The 13,658-nt window shown below is 40.7% G+C and overlaps 1 protein-coding gene across 13 annotated transcripts in view; it reads right to left on the minus strand.

Moving 5' to 3' along the window:
• add1 (adducin 1 (alpha)) overlaps nucleotides 1–13,658 on the minus strand; it is a 173,513-nt gene that overhangs the window by 65,201 nt on the left and 94,654 nt on the right. For all 13 annotated transcript variants that reach the window (XM_043703905.1, XM_043703897.1, XM_043703915.1 and 10 more), the window contains 2 exons: nucleotides 9,453–9,602; nucleotides 1,468–1,611 (listed from right to left, as the gene is read on the minus strand). In XM_043703905.1, the coding sequence (XP_043559840.1) occupies nucleotides 1,468–1,611; nucleotides 9,453–9,602 (294 nt within the window). The remainder of the gene's footprint in view (nucleotides 1–1,467; nucleotides 1,612–9,452; nucleotides 9,603–13,658) is intronic.

Consider the following 13,658-nt stretch of genomic DNA (forward strand, 5'->3'; position numbering starts at 1 on the left):
CGGCTAGGAACTCTCCAACCACAAGGGATGAACTCGGATTTCACCAGTTTCCTCATTTCCCCTCCCCCCAGCCTGTCTCAGTCAAATCCATCAAATTCAGCACCGCCTTCCTAACCTGCAATCTTCTTCCCGACCTCTCCGCCCCCACCCCAGTCTGGCCTATCACCCTCACCTTGGCCTCTTTCCACCTATCACATTTCCGACGCCCCTCCCCTAAGTCCCTCCTCCCTACCTTTTATCTTAGCCTGCTGGACAAACTTTCCTCATTCCTGAAGAAGGGCTTATGCCCGAAACGCCGATTCTCCTGTTCCCTGGATGCTGCCTGACCTGCTGCGCTTTTCCAGCAACACATTTTCAGGACTGAATGATTAGTCAGGATTGATTCCTCAGGTAGGAAGTCTTGCCATCTGAAAAGTCTGATCAATGCTGACATCACATCTTGGTGATGAAAACTGCAGCAATAATGGTCAATAAACCAGATTTTAAGATGAGCTCGTCTCCAAGTAGAGGCAGAGAGAAAGAAGGCTACTGCTCACATTCACCTTCAGCTCTCATCTCCAAAGCAAAATCAATTTAAAAAAAATTAAAAATACAAGGCATTATTTTGACTTGTATTTGGTCAGGAAAAATTCACATTTGATATGTCAGGAACAGGTGAAAATTGTTACTTTTGTGTTGGCAAGCTTCATGGTATAAATCATAAATATGCCTCTGACTTTATCAACTTTTGCCAAGTAGTATCATAATGGTACATTTCCTTAAGAGATATGTTGATGAAAAGATTATATGTATCTTGATTAAAGATAGGCAGATCTTTGAATAACATTTGAAATAATGAACCAGTGAAAGAGACTTCACTTTAGTTGCTGGCTGAATTGAATCGTACATATTCTTTCTTAACAATAAGTCTTCTAAAATAGTTAAAAATCACAACACCAGGTTATAGCCCAACAGGTTTAATTAGAAGCACTAGCTTTCGGGGCACTGCTCCTTCATTAGGTAGAATAGCCTTCCAGGAGAAAATTCACCAACCACTAAATGTTTCTGCACTGCTAAAACAGTTAACATTCAATTTTGGTTCTTGTTGTTAAAAAGTTGCTTACAGCTTTCGAACAGAAAGATGGTGACACCCGACTTAATTGTTTGAATTAGGATCTTTGTTAGTGAAAATAGATAGGAATGAGCTTCATGACTCTACACTTGAATTAGTTACAACTTTTCCTTGAATTAAGGGCATTCGGAAATGAATTCATATCAAAATGGATCAGCATTTGATTGATCAGAGAGTATTAATTGACACTCTCATTCAAGCATAATTTGATTTCTGTATTTCTAATTAATTTGGGTCATACTATACAGTCAAACTTCAAAAAACTGTTGTAAAATATATTAGAGAGTTCAAAAACCTGCCAAACACCACTTTCAGCATTAGCAGAGGCAAACTACTGCAATTTGAATTAAACTGACCTTGTTCTTGGGGCCCAGATTTTTTTGTATTAGAATCTTTTCTCCTTCATCCACAAGAATTCCGTGGTAGTCATGGTAAGCTATCTCTCCAAGTGCCAATGCTTCTGGAGAAATGGGCAGTAGGCCACACTTCATTGCTGAAACCTGGTATAACAGAAAGTAATTGAAGATGTTGCTTAGCCATCAGAAACTAGCATTTAAGAAAAAAGGACTTTTACACTCATTTAAGACATGATAACTAAAACACAACCAGGCATAAAATTCAAGCGTTATCAATTATCACCTTACTCAAGTTAATAGAATCAGTAAACCATTTTAGTGAAGTACGGAATATTTTAAACTTTATACCATTTAATCCTTATAAGTCACCCTTAGAAAAGGAGTTTAGCTAAAAATCAGTCTTATCAATATCATAGTCAAGCTTGAAACATATTCAAAGTGAAAAACATTTGCATTTCAGATTAATACTCAATAGCTGCTTTACATAAGTATTATGTATGAATTATATAGAAATAATCATACTACAGTGCCAAAAAACCCCAGATTTTTTAATGTTTCAAACAAAGCGTTTCAGCAGTGAATATAAATTCCATCAATGCACCTGCCTGATACACTAAGCTGCAGGCCACATTATCTCCAAATTGAAACAGTTTGGCTCTTGTATTCTGTATCGAGTTTCAAATTGATTGAGCTCGTATTTATCAAAGAATAGCAATTTTCATCAAATACAGCTACAATATTTTAGCTTTCTAAGAACACTAAATTCAAGTCTCGGGTCTTTAATACTGAAATGGACTACCCAGAAGGCTATAAATTTAGCCTCATTAAAAGCGGTTTCTAAAAAAAAAAGCAAACACTCTCTTCCCAAATTTGAAGAGAGGGTGTAAACTGGAAAAGTAGCAAGGGCTAGCAAAAGTAGGTTAAAAGGGGTTCATGCCTATAGTTTATGCTACTGAATATTGATGACAACAAATAGGGCAGTTTCCAGCTTTTCAACCGATCCATCATTTAATAGCCAAAGGTTTTGAAAGAGACTGATAAAATGTTATTTTAGACTTTCCCATTTAATCTCCAATTATTTTGTTCTGCAAGCTGCTGAAAGTGAGGGATAGAACTAGCATTAGGAGATTGTTTTTGACTGGTGCAGACTTGATGGGCCGAAATGGCTTTTTCTGTGTTGTGGACATCTATCACTCTATTGTCCCTTACATGGCAACTATTATCCAGTTCAACAAGACAAGCAACCATGCTTTGAAGGATTATGAAGTCAGAAGCATAAGGTTTAAATGAACAAGTGTAAATTAGAATGTGTAAATTCATTGTCTAATTAGGGATAGAAATAGAAATTGAAACAGAGGGGGATGAAAGATTGGACTAAGACAGAAAAACACAGGATCCAAGAGCAGAAATGGACAATATAGCTCATTAAAGTTTGTGCGAAGATTTGTAGCTCGGGTGCTCGTTGCTGTGGTTCTGTTCGCCGAGCTGGAAGTTTTTGTTGCAAACGTTTCGCCCCCTGGCTAGACGACATCATCAGTGCTTGGGAGCCTCCTGCGAAGCACTTCTGTGGTGTTTCCTCCGGTGTTTATGGTGGTCTGTCCCTGCCGCTTCCGGTTGTCAGTTTCAGCTGTCCGCTGTAGTGGTTGGTATATTGGGTCGAGGTCGATGTGTTTGTTGATGGAGTTTGTGGATGAATGCCATGCCTCTAGGAATTCCCTGGCTGTTCTCTGTCTGGCTTGCCCTATGATAGTAGTGTTGTCCCAGTCGAATTCATGTTGCTTGTTGTCTGCATGTGTGGCTACTAAGGATAGGTTCAGCGTCCTGTTTTCTGTTCTGTATGTCCAGTAGGTTGGCTATTTATTCTCTGGCTAGGGTTTTGTCAATCGAAGTGAACAGTGCCGTCACGTCGAATGATATCATGGTTTCTTCTTTGTCTATGTGTATATTTCTGATGATGTCCAAGAATTCCTGTGTTGATTGTATAGAGTGTTTGGATCCGCTGACCAGGTGTTTCAGTTTCTGTTGTACTTCTTTGGCCAGTTTGTATGATGGTGTCCCTGGTAGTGATACTATGGGTCTGAGTGGGCCAGAGAAACAATAGCCAACCTACTGGACATACAGAACAGAAAACAGGACGCTGAACCTATCAACAAAGACTGCATACTTAAACTACTGGACTTGTGCCTCACAACACACTTCACATTCAACAACCAGATATACGAACACATCAACGGAACACCCATCGGATCATCAATCTCGGGACTCAAAGCAGAGGCAGTTATGCAAAGGTTAGAACAAACAGTCCTACCACAAATTCAACCCAAACTCTGGGTCAGATATGGTCGATGACACGTTTGTAATCAATAAAAACACGGAAATAGAAAAAACACACCGGATCATCAACGCCACACTCACAGGAATCCGATTCACGAGAGAAGAAGAAAAGGATAGCCAACTCCCATTCCTAGACGTGATGGTACAGAGAACACTGAACGGAGAATTCACTACAAGAGTATACAGGAAACCCACACACACAGACCAAGTCCTAAACTACGAAAGCGCCGAGCTGGAAGTTTTTGTTGCAAACGTTTCGTCCCCTGGCTGGGCGACATCATCAGTGCTTGGGAGCCTCCTGCGAAGCGCTTCTTTGGTGTTTCCTCCGGTGTTTATAGTGGTCTGTCCCTGTGTACAAAATACCATGCAAGGACTGCGCTAAACACTATATAGGACAAACAGGAAGACAGCTAACAATCCGCATACATGAACATCAACTAGCCACGAAACGACACGACCAGCTATCCTTAGTAGCCACACACGCAGACAACAAGCAACAGGAATTCGACTGGGACAACACTACTATCATAGGGCTAGCCAGACAGAACAGCCAGGGAATTCCTCAAGGCATGGCATTCATCCACAAACTCCATCAACAAACACATCGACCTCGACCCAATATACCAACCACTACAGCGGACAGCTGAAACTGACAACCGGAAGCGGCAGGGACAGACCACTATAAACACCGGAGGAAACATCAAAGAAGCGCTTCGCCTAGCCAGGGGACGAAACGTTTGCAACAAAAACTTCCAGTTCGGCGAACAGAACCACAGCATAGCTCATTAAGACTACTTCACCATTCAATGTGATGATGGGTGACATTGTGCTTTGATTCTATTTATCCAACTGTCCCTAGATGCCTGTCACTAAAGTTCAGTCCATCTCAGCCTTAAATTTCATTGACAATGGAGCAACCACAACTTTTTGGAGAATTTCGAAGATTCACATGGAAATTTATCATCCGAGTCCTAGTTGATTGTCTTCTTATCCTGACACTATATCCCATGTTTCAGATTTACCATCCAGTCGAAATCTCTCAGCACTTACCCTATTAAACCTCTTCAGAATCTCCTGCTTCAATGAGATCACCTCTTATTTTTCTATACTTCAGAATATATTGGCACACTTTACTCAGTCTTTCATCATAGCCCTCTCATCTTAGAAACTTATTCAATAAATTTGCGCTGTACTGCCTCTAATGCAAGCATAGTCTGTACTGCCTCTAATGCAAGCATAGTCATCCCTAATAAGGAGACAAAAACTTCAGTATCGTAAGTGCAGTCTCACCAAAACCCTGTAAAATTGCTGCAAGAGCTCTTTACTTTTGTACTCCAGTCCTCTTGCAGTAACTGCTAACATACCATTTTCCTTCCTCATTGTTGTTGTTTGAATTTCTTATACAAACTCACACAAGTTTTACACTTCTTAAAAACAAATTCTTAAAGTGAACCATACCCATGTTATATTCCATTTGCCATCGTGCTGCACGTCCATGTATACTGTCAACATCTCTGTGTAGCCTATGTCCTCCTCATAACTTACATTTGAAGACAGCTTTGTACCAACTAGAAAACTTAGATATACTATTCTTTCTGTGCAAGTCATCAACATGAGGCCCAACTATTGATCCCCGCAGCACTCATTAATCACAGCCTGTCAACTTAGTCGTACTCATTGCTTCCTGCCTGTTAATCGATCTTTCATGTACACTAATATATTATTCCTAACTTCATGAGCCCTTGACTTATACTAACCTTATCAAATGCCTTCTTGAAATCCACATACCTACATATATTGATTCCCCTTTATCTACATGGCTAATCACACCTTCACTGAATTCATAAAGAAAATTTGGATGTTGCTGGAAAGATATACAAGTTACCAAAGCATTTCATCCTACACCCTGTTATGGACCAGACCAGACCCCCTTAAAATATTTTAAAAAGATAGCCAAGACTCTAACTTTTACTTATTTTAAAGTCTAATGCAATGCTCCACTCCATGTTAAGCAAAACACTATTTTAACACTACTGTTAAGATACAACCAAAGAAAGTGGAATTTAGAATAACTTAATTCTGTTAGAAACTTAACTGAATAATAGATACAGTAACTATTACCAATAAACTGTTTTAATGTAGTAACATTCCTTAGCAAAAAAGTAAAGTCAGAAAAATAGATTTGTCTCACAGCTAACCCAGTAGCAGAGAGAATCCCCAGCTTGTAGCTGTAACCAAGAGGGGGAAAAGATAGCTTCAATTTCTTCAAGTCCACAAAACCAACTATTTAAAGCTGAACCTAAAAATTAAGAAAAAACTAGAAATCCTGGTCTGAAGCGAGCTGGCCACACCAATCAAGGCTGCCTCCATTATTCCAACTTTTTAAAAAAAAAAGTAAGGCTTCATAAGTTGTTTACTCTAGAGGTTTTGTTAGACTGCTCTTCACCTCTGCCTTATGACCTCTCTTCAAAAAAAAAGATACAATAATGTCTTAAAGCCACAGTATCATCACAACCCATCAAAACAAGAGAATGTCAAATTTCAAATGCGCAATTCCAAACAAGAATTCATACAAATGGGTGTTGATTGGCTAGGAAGTGGAGTCTGATTGGCTGAGATGCTGGAATGGAGAAAGCAACAATGAACTATAGGCCCCACATGCCTCTGGGTAACTGAAAAATGTGCTTTGAACATTTTACTTTTATTTGCTTGAAAATGGTTCCCTGCATACGAATATTGCTTCTGGCAAGTGCAAATGAGCCACATTAAGATCATGGTCAATCATCTAAACTGGTTGTTTGTCTATCTATAAACCTATTCACGTTTATTCAACAATTGTTCAATTGCAAAATTACATTTCAAGTAAACTTTTTTGGGTTTCTAAGTGCAGGCTAGTTCAGTACAGTCTGTACTCTGCCTATTATAAAACAGCTTGCTTGATTCCATCAGCCAATCGTATGGACATATCGTCTATATACTCAGCATCACTGAGTATATACTGGCAACGAACTTCATACATGACGTTATGAGAATGTCGTAGGCAGGATGTCGGTATGTATTGTTTTCAAGATAATGCTGTCATTCCAAAAGTGAGTGTGGGGAGTAAATTTGGCAGATGGAATTAAATGTGGGAAAAGTGTGATGTTTTCACTTTGGTAGAAAAAAAAAGGAAAGCAGACAATTATTTAAATTGAGAGAGGGACAACATAGAGGGAACTGGGTGTGTCATAGATAAATCCCATCAAACTAGCAAATAGTTATTGCAAGCAAATAGAAAGGGAAATGGAATACTGGCCTTTACGAGGAACAGAATATTAAAGCAGGGAAGTCCTGATATACTTGTAGAAGTGTTGGTGAAACCACACTAAGCACTGCATACAGTTTTGCTATCTGAATTTAAGGAGTGATTAAAATGTCATTAGAATTTCAAGAGCAGTTTGGTGAAAGTTCTTATGTTGATTTATGAGAAAAGATTGAGCAGGTTGGACATATTACCACCTGAACTTAGAAGGTGTGCAATGATTGTATTGGAACAATCAAAGATGCTGAGGTGGCTTGATAGGGTAACTGCGAGAATGTTTTTTTTTGGAGGAAGCTAAGACTAAAAGTAAAGTTTTAGAATAAGGAATCACCCATTTATGACAGAGATGAAATGAGGATGAATTTCTTCTCAAAGGAGAAAGTAAGGACTGCAGATGCTGGAGATCAGAGCTTAAAAATGTGTTGCTGGAAAAGTGCAGCAGGTCAGGCAGCATCAAAGGAGCAGGAGAATCGACGTTTCGGACATACGCCCTTCTTCAGGAATGTAAGAAGGGCTTCCTGAAGAAGGGCTTATGCCTGAAACGTCGATTCTCCTGCTCCTTTGATGTTGCCTGACCTGCTGCACTTTTCCAGCAATTCATTTTTAAGCTTTCTTCTCAAAGGGTCATTGATTGTTGGGATTCTGTACCCCAGAAATCAGAAGAGGCTATAATAACGAACACATTCAAAACTAAGTTACACAGTTTGTTTTAAAATATAAATCCATTCATGAGATGTGGATGTTGCTGGTTGGGACAGCATATATTGCCCACCGCTAGTTAGACTTGAGACAATTTAGTGAGCTGCATTTTTGAACTGCTGCAGTCCATTTGATTTACGTACATAATTCGACGAGAGGAATTTCAAGATTTTGATCATGCAACACTGAAGGAATGGTGATATAGTTTCAAATCAGGATGTTGTGTGGTTTGGAGCCCTAGCAGATATTGGTGTTCCCATGTATCTGCTGTCCCTGCCCTTCCAGATAGGGATGGTCATGAGGTTTGAAGATGCTGCTTAAGGAACCTTCGAGAATTAATGCAGTAGATGTTGTAGATGACACACACTTCTGCTACTGATCGTCAGTGGTGGATGGTGAGATCAATCAAGTGGGCTGCCTTGTCCTAGATAGAGTCAAGTTTCTTGAGTGTTGTTGGTACTACACCTATCCAGGCAAAAACTAGTCTACTTATATTTCTCATGTCATAAGTTCGAGCCATAGATACGGAGAGTATTTTCATTGAGACACAGAAAGCCAGGACAAAATTAAAGAGAGTTTAAAATTACAGATTTCCAGAAAATATACAGGAAATGTAGGCGTCGCTCAGCAGGAAGTCTTTGATCATCAATTTACAATGATCACAGGAAATAAAAACAGGGTTTAAGGACCCCATTTCTCTCCTTTTGGGCCTACCCATTGTATTTCCTGCAGATTCGCATAAGAAAAAAACTTTTCAATATTCTTACGTTCTGCTAGGTTGGATATCAGAAACCCCCCCAGGCCTGTCAGGTTAGCAGAAGATTGTTATGGAGCATATTCCCCTGGATTTTCTCACAAATATGGTACACCACAAAACTGAGAATTTTTACAAGACATGCCAACCCTTTTTGAAATACCTGGACACAGATTTATCTACCACACTAACAAGGGCTTTTATATAGCCATAATGATTATGTTTCATGAGTCCAATATCCAGGGAGGAGGACCTGTGAATGTATCAGTGTTTTGTTTGGCTGGGGTGAGTTATTACTATTTGTTTGTTTGTTGTTAGGTATTTTTTTATTTAGTTAAATAGCTAGTTTAGGTTTTTTTAATTTTATACTTCTCTACATATGCTTATACATTTGTATAGGAGGGTGGGTTGGGGAATTTTTTTATTATTTGGGTTTAGTTTTGTACTATTTTTGTATTGTTTTGAATTGCAGTGTTTTGTATTATTGTAATATTTAAAAATCTATTTTTTCTTAAAATTTATTATAAACAATCACTGTTGATTCATGCCTAGATGATTGCCTTCTTTTTGGAAAAGTGGATAAATATTTGAAGCAGAGAAAATGCAAAGCTATAAGAGAAGACAGTGGGATAATTTTGAATTATTTTAAGAATGATCCTGCACAGCAAACAGAATTATTTTTACTCTAACTGCAACAGAATAAGTCAGTCCATAACCACATCTTTCTCTACTAAAACCAGTACACTACATACACATCTAGATCATATATTAATATGCAATCTCAGTCATGTAATATGTCAAGAGAAGGGATAGAAAATATTAAATGGTTTGGTTTGGGAAAATGAGAACTGCCTCAATTCAGGCAGACTAAGAAACATAAGAAAAAAATTAACCTACTGCAGCTCCAGCTGGTGTGTGAATGTGTACAATGCATCGGACATCTGGACGAGTTGCATAGATGGCAGAGTGCAAGGTAAAGCCAGCCTGATTTATTCCCAAATTGGTGCAGCCCCGATCAATTATATCGCCTTGAAGATTAACTTTAACCTGTAAAGCACAAAACAATTAATATTGTTGTTACAGACTGACAAAACCAAGTTTAGAATAATAGAAAATGCACATTGCATTTACAAAATAAAAGAAAAGAAAGGATGGGACAGAGAATAAACCAAGATATAACAAGGGCATAATAAAAGGCACTTAAAGAAAATTCGATCTGCCAAGTTTTTGGGTTACATCAAATGGGCACAAGTAGCAGCAGAAAGAATTCAATGTTTTTGTCAGGAGATCTCTAGAACAGTACATCATGGATCCACCAGGGATTAGGCGTTTTTTGGATCTGGTAATGTGTAATGAGGCAGGTTTAATAATGTCTCAGAACGAAGGAAGATTCCTTATGAAAAAAAAAAGAGTGACCATAATACGCAATAGAAATTTAGCATTCAGTTTGAGAGGCAGAAACCTGGGATACAAACAACTGTGTTAAATTTAATGTTTTTATTCACTCATGGGACATGGGCATTGCTGGCTGATCAGCATTTACTGCCATTCCTCATTGCTCGAGAAGGTGGTGGTGAGCTGCCTTCTTGAACCGCGGAAGTCGATGTGCTGCAGTAGACCCACAATGCTCTAAGGGAGGGAATTCCAGGATTTGGACTAGCGACAGTAAAGAAACAACTTGCTTCCATGTCAGGGTGGGGAGGATCTCGGAATGGTAATTGCAGGTGGTGGTGGTGCTGCCTTTGTTCTTCTAGATGAAAGTGGTCAGGAGTTTGGAAGGTGCTGGGTAAGGATCTTTGGTGAATTCCTGATGTGCCTTGTAGATGGGAAACACTGCGGTGACTAAGCATTGATGGCAGAGGGAGTAGATACTTTTATATATGATGCAAAGCAAGTGGGCTATTTTGTTGTGGAATGTGTCACGCTTCCTAAGTGTTGTTGGATCTGTACCCGTTCAGGCAAGTGGGGAGTATTCCATCACACTCCTGACATGTGCCTTCTTGATGATGGCTAGGCTTTGGGGAGGCAGGATGTATGTTATGTGCAACAGTATTCCCAGCCTCTGACTCTTGTAGCCAGTGTTTATGTGGAGAGTCTAGTTGAGTTTCTGGTCAATGTTAACCCGAAGAATATTGGTAGTCAGGTATTCAGTAATAGTAACACCACTGATCAAAGGATGGTGGTTAGATTGTCTCTTATTGGAGATCGTCATTGCCTAACATTTATGTGGTGTGAATGTTATTTACCACTTGGGGCAAGCCTGGATACTCTCCAGAACTTATTGCATTTGAACATGGACTGCTTCAGTATCTCAGGCGTCACAAATGGTGTTGTACATTGTTCAACTATCGGTGAACATCTCTACTTCTAATCTTATGATGCAGGGAAGGTCATTGAAGCAGTTGAAGATGGTTGGGCCGACACCACCCTGGGGAAATCCTGCAGAGATATCCAGAAGCCGAGATGGATAGCCTCCAACAATCAATCATTTTCCGAACTGACTGGGAGTTCGTTCAGTCATTTATTATCACACATATTTTGTACAAAATACATAGAAAAATGTACAGTATCGCCACTCTCTGGTGCCAACTTAAAACAGAAAAATAAACCAAAGAACACAAAAGCAGAAAAATAAATAAAAGAAGTGTTCAACTTTACAGTCCTTCTTAGGTGCACCCTGAATCAAGGACCTAGTTGCTAGCCACGAGACCCCTTTGCTGTGTCGCCGCTGAAATAAGAGCCCAGTTTTACTAGGGCTCTTTGAAGCCACACTCAATCGAATGCAGCCTCGACATCAAGGGTCATCATTCTCACCACACCTGTGGAATTCACTGTAATGAGACCAGGAACTGAGTGGCCCTGGAAGAACACAAACTGGGTGCCAGTGAGCAGGTTATTGCCAAAGAGATGCTGCTTGAAAGCATCTTCCATCACTTTACTGATGATTGAGACGAGATCGACAGGGTAGTAATTGTCCGAGTTGGCTTTGCCTTGCTTTTTGTGTACAGGGCATACCTGGGCAATGGCCCATGTTCTTGCATTGATGCCAGCGTTGTAGATATACTGGAACAGTGTGGCTTGACAAACAGCAAGTTCTAGAGCACAAGTCTGCAGTACTATTGATTGAATGTTGTCAGGGCCCATAGCCCTTGCAGTGTCCAATGCCTCCAACTGTTTCTTGATGTGGAGTGGATGAAGTTGGCTGAAGACTGCATCTAGGATTCAACATGTAAGGACAGCTCCCTACCATCCATCATCCAATGGCCTGGCAGAAAGAGCAGTCCAAATTTGAGGCAGGCTTAAAAGAAACAATCCACAGCTTCAGTCAGTCAATACCAAACTGGCCCAGCTCTGGTTTGATTACAGAATCACCCCTCTCAACTTTAGCGATAGCTCCAACAGAGTTGCTGATGGGGACACATCTCCACACTAGGTTAAACCTGATCTTCTCAGGTCTGAGAAAAGGGCACAGCAACTGGGTTCAAATCCCGCCACAGCAGATGGTGGAAATTGAATTCAGTGTAAATCTGAAATTAAGAGTCTAATTAAGAGTCTAAAATTGCTGATTTTAGGAAAAACCTTCTGGTTCGCTAGCATCTTTTTAGGGAAGGGAATTACCATCCTTGTCTGGTCTGGCCAAGATGCAACTCCACAGAAACTTTAAAAAATATAGGTGCAGGAGTAGGCCATTCGGTAATTCAAGACTGCACCACTGTTCTATATGGTCATGGCTGATCACGTAATTTCAGTATCCCATTTCTGCTTTCTCTCCAGACCCTCTGATCCCTTGAGCTGCAAGGGCTCTCTCTTGAATATATCTAATGAAATGGCCCCAACAGCTTCCTGTGGGAGAGAATTCCACAGATTCACAACTGAGTGAAGAAGTTCTTCCTCATCTCAGTCCTGAATGGCTTACCCTCTATTCTGAGACTGTGACCCCTATTTCTGGACTTCCCCAACATCAGAAACATTCTTCCCACATATACCCTGTCCAGTCCCATCAGGATTTTATATGCTTGTGAGATGCTCCCTTCATTCTCCTAAATTCCAGCAAGTACAAGCCCAGTCGATCTAGTCTTTCTTCATGCGTCAGCCCTGCCATCCCAGGAATCAGTCTGGTGAACCTTCGCTGGACTCCCTCAATAGCAAGAATGTTTTACCTCAGACTTGGACACCAAAGCTATACACAATACTTAAGGTGTGGCCTCACCAAGGCCCTGTACAATTGCAGCAAGACATCCTACTCAGATACTCAAATCCTCTCACAACAAAGGTCAGCATGCCAGTAGATCTCCTCACTGCTGTTGCACCTGCATGCCAACCTTCAGTGACTGTTCCACCAAGACACCCAGGTCTCATTGCACCTCACCTTTTCTTAAACTGTCACCATTCAGATAATAATCTGCCTTCCTGTTTTTGTGACCAAAGTGGATAATCTCATATTTATCCACATTGTATTGCATTTTCTAAGTACTTGCCTACTCAGCAGATCTGTCCAAGTCACCCTGCAGCCTCTTAGTATCCTCTTCACAGCACACACTGCCTACGTCCTCCAGCTCCTCCATGCTGCCCATCTACATTCGGGACACCACCCATGCCCTCCACCTCCTCCATGATTTGCGCTTCCCCGGTCCCCAACACCTTATTTTCACCATGGACATCCAGTCCCTATACACCTCCATCCCCCATCACGAAGGCCTCAAAGCCCTCCGCTTCTTCCTTTCCCACCGTACCAACCAGTACCCTTCCACTGACCCCCTCCTCCGACTGACTGAACTGTCCTCACTCTGAACAACTTCTCTTTCTAATTCTCCCACTTCCTCCAAACCAAAGGAGTAGCCATGGGCTGCCGCATGGGCTCCAGCTATGCCTGCCTCTTCATAGGATATGTGGAACAGTCCATCTTCCGCAGCTATACCACCCCCCACCTTTTCCTCCGCTACATCGATGACTGTATCGGCGCTGCCTCGGGCTCCCACGAGGAGGTTGAACAGTTCATCCACTTTACTAACACCTTCCACCCGGACCTCAAATTTACCTGGACCGTCTCAGACTCCTCCCTCCCCATCCTAGACCTTTCCATTTCTATCTCGGGCGACCGAC

Source organism: Chiloscyllium plagiosum, chromosome 2 (assembly GCF_004010195.1).
Source record: "Chiloscyllium plagiosum isolate BGI_BamShark_2017 chromosome 2, ASM401019v2, whole genome shotgun sequence".
NCBI classification, from domain to species: Eukaryota; Metazoa; Chordata; class Chondrichthyes; order Orectolobiformes; family Hemiscylliidae; genus Chiloscyllium; species Chiloscyllium plagiosum.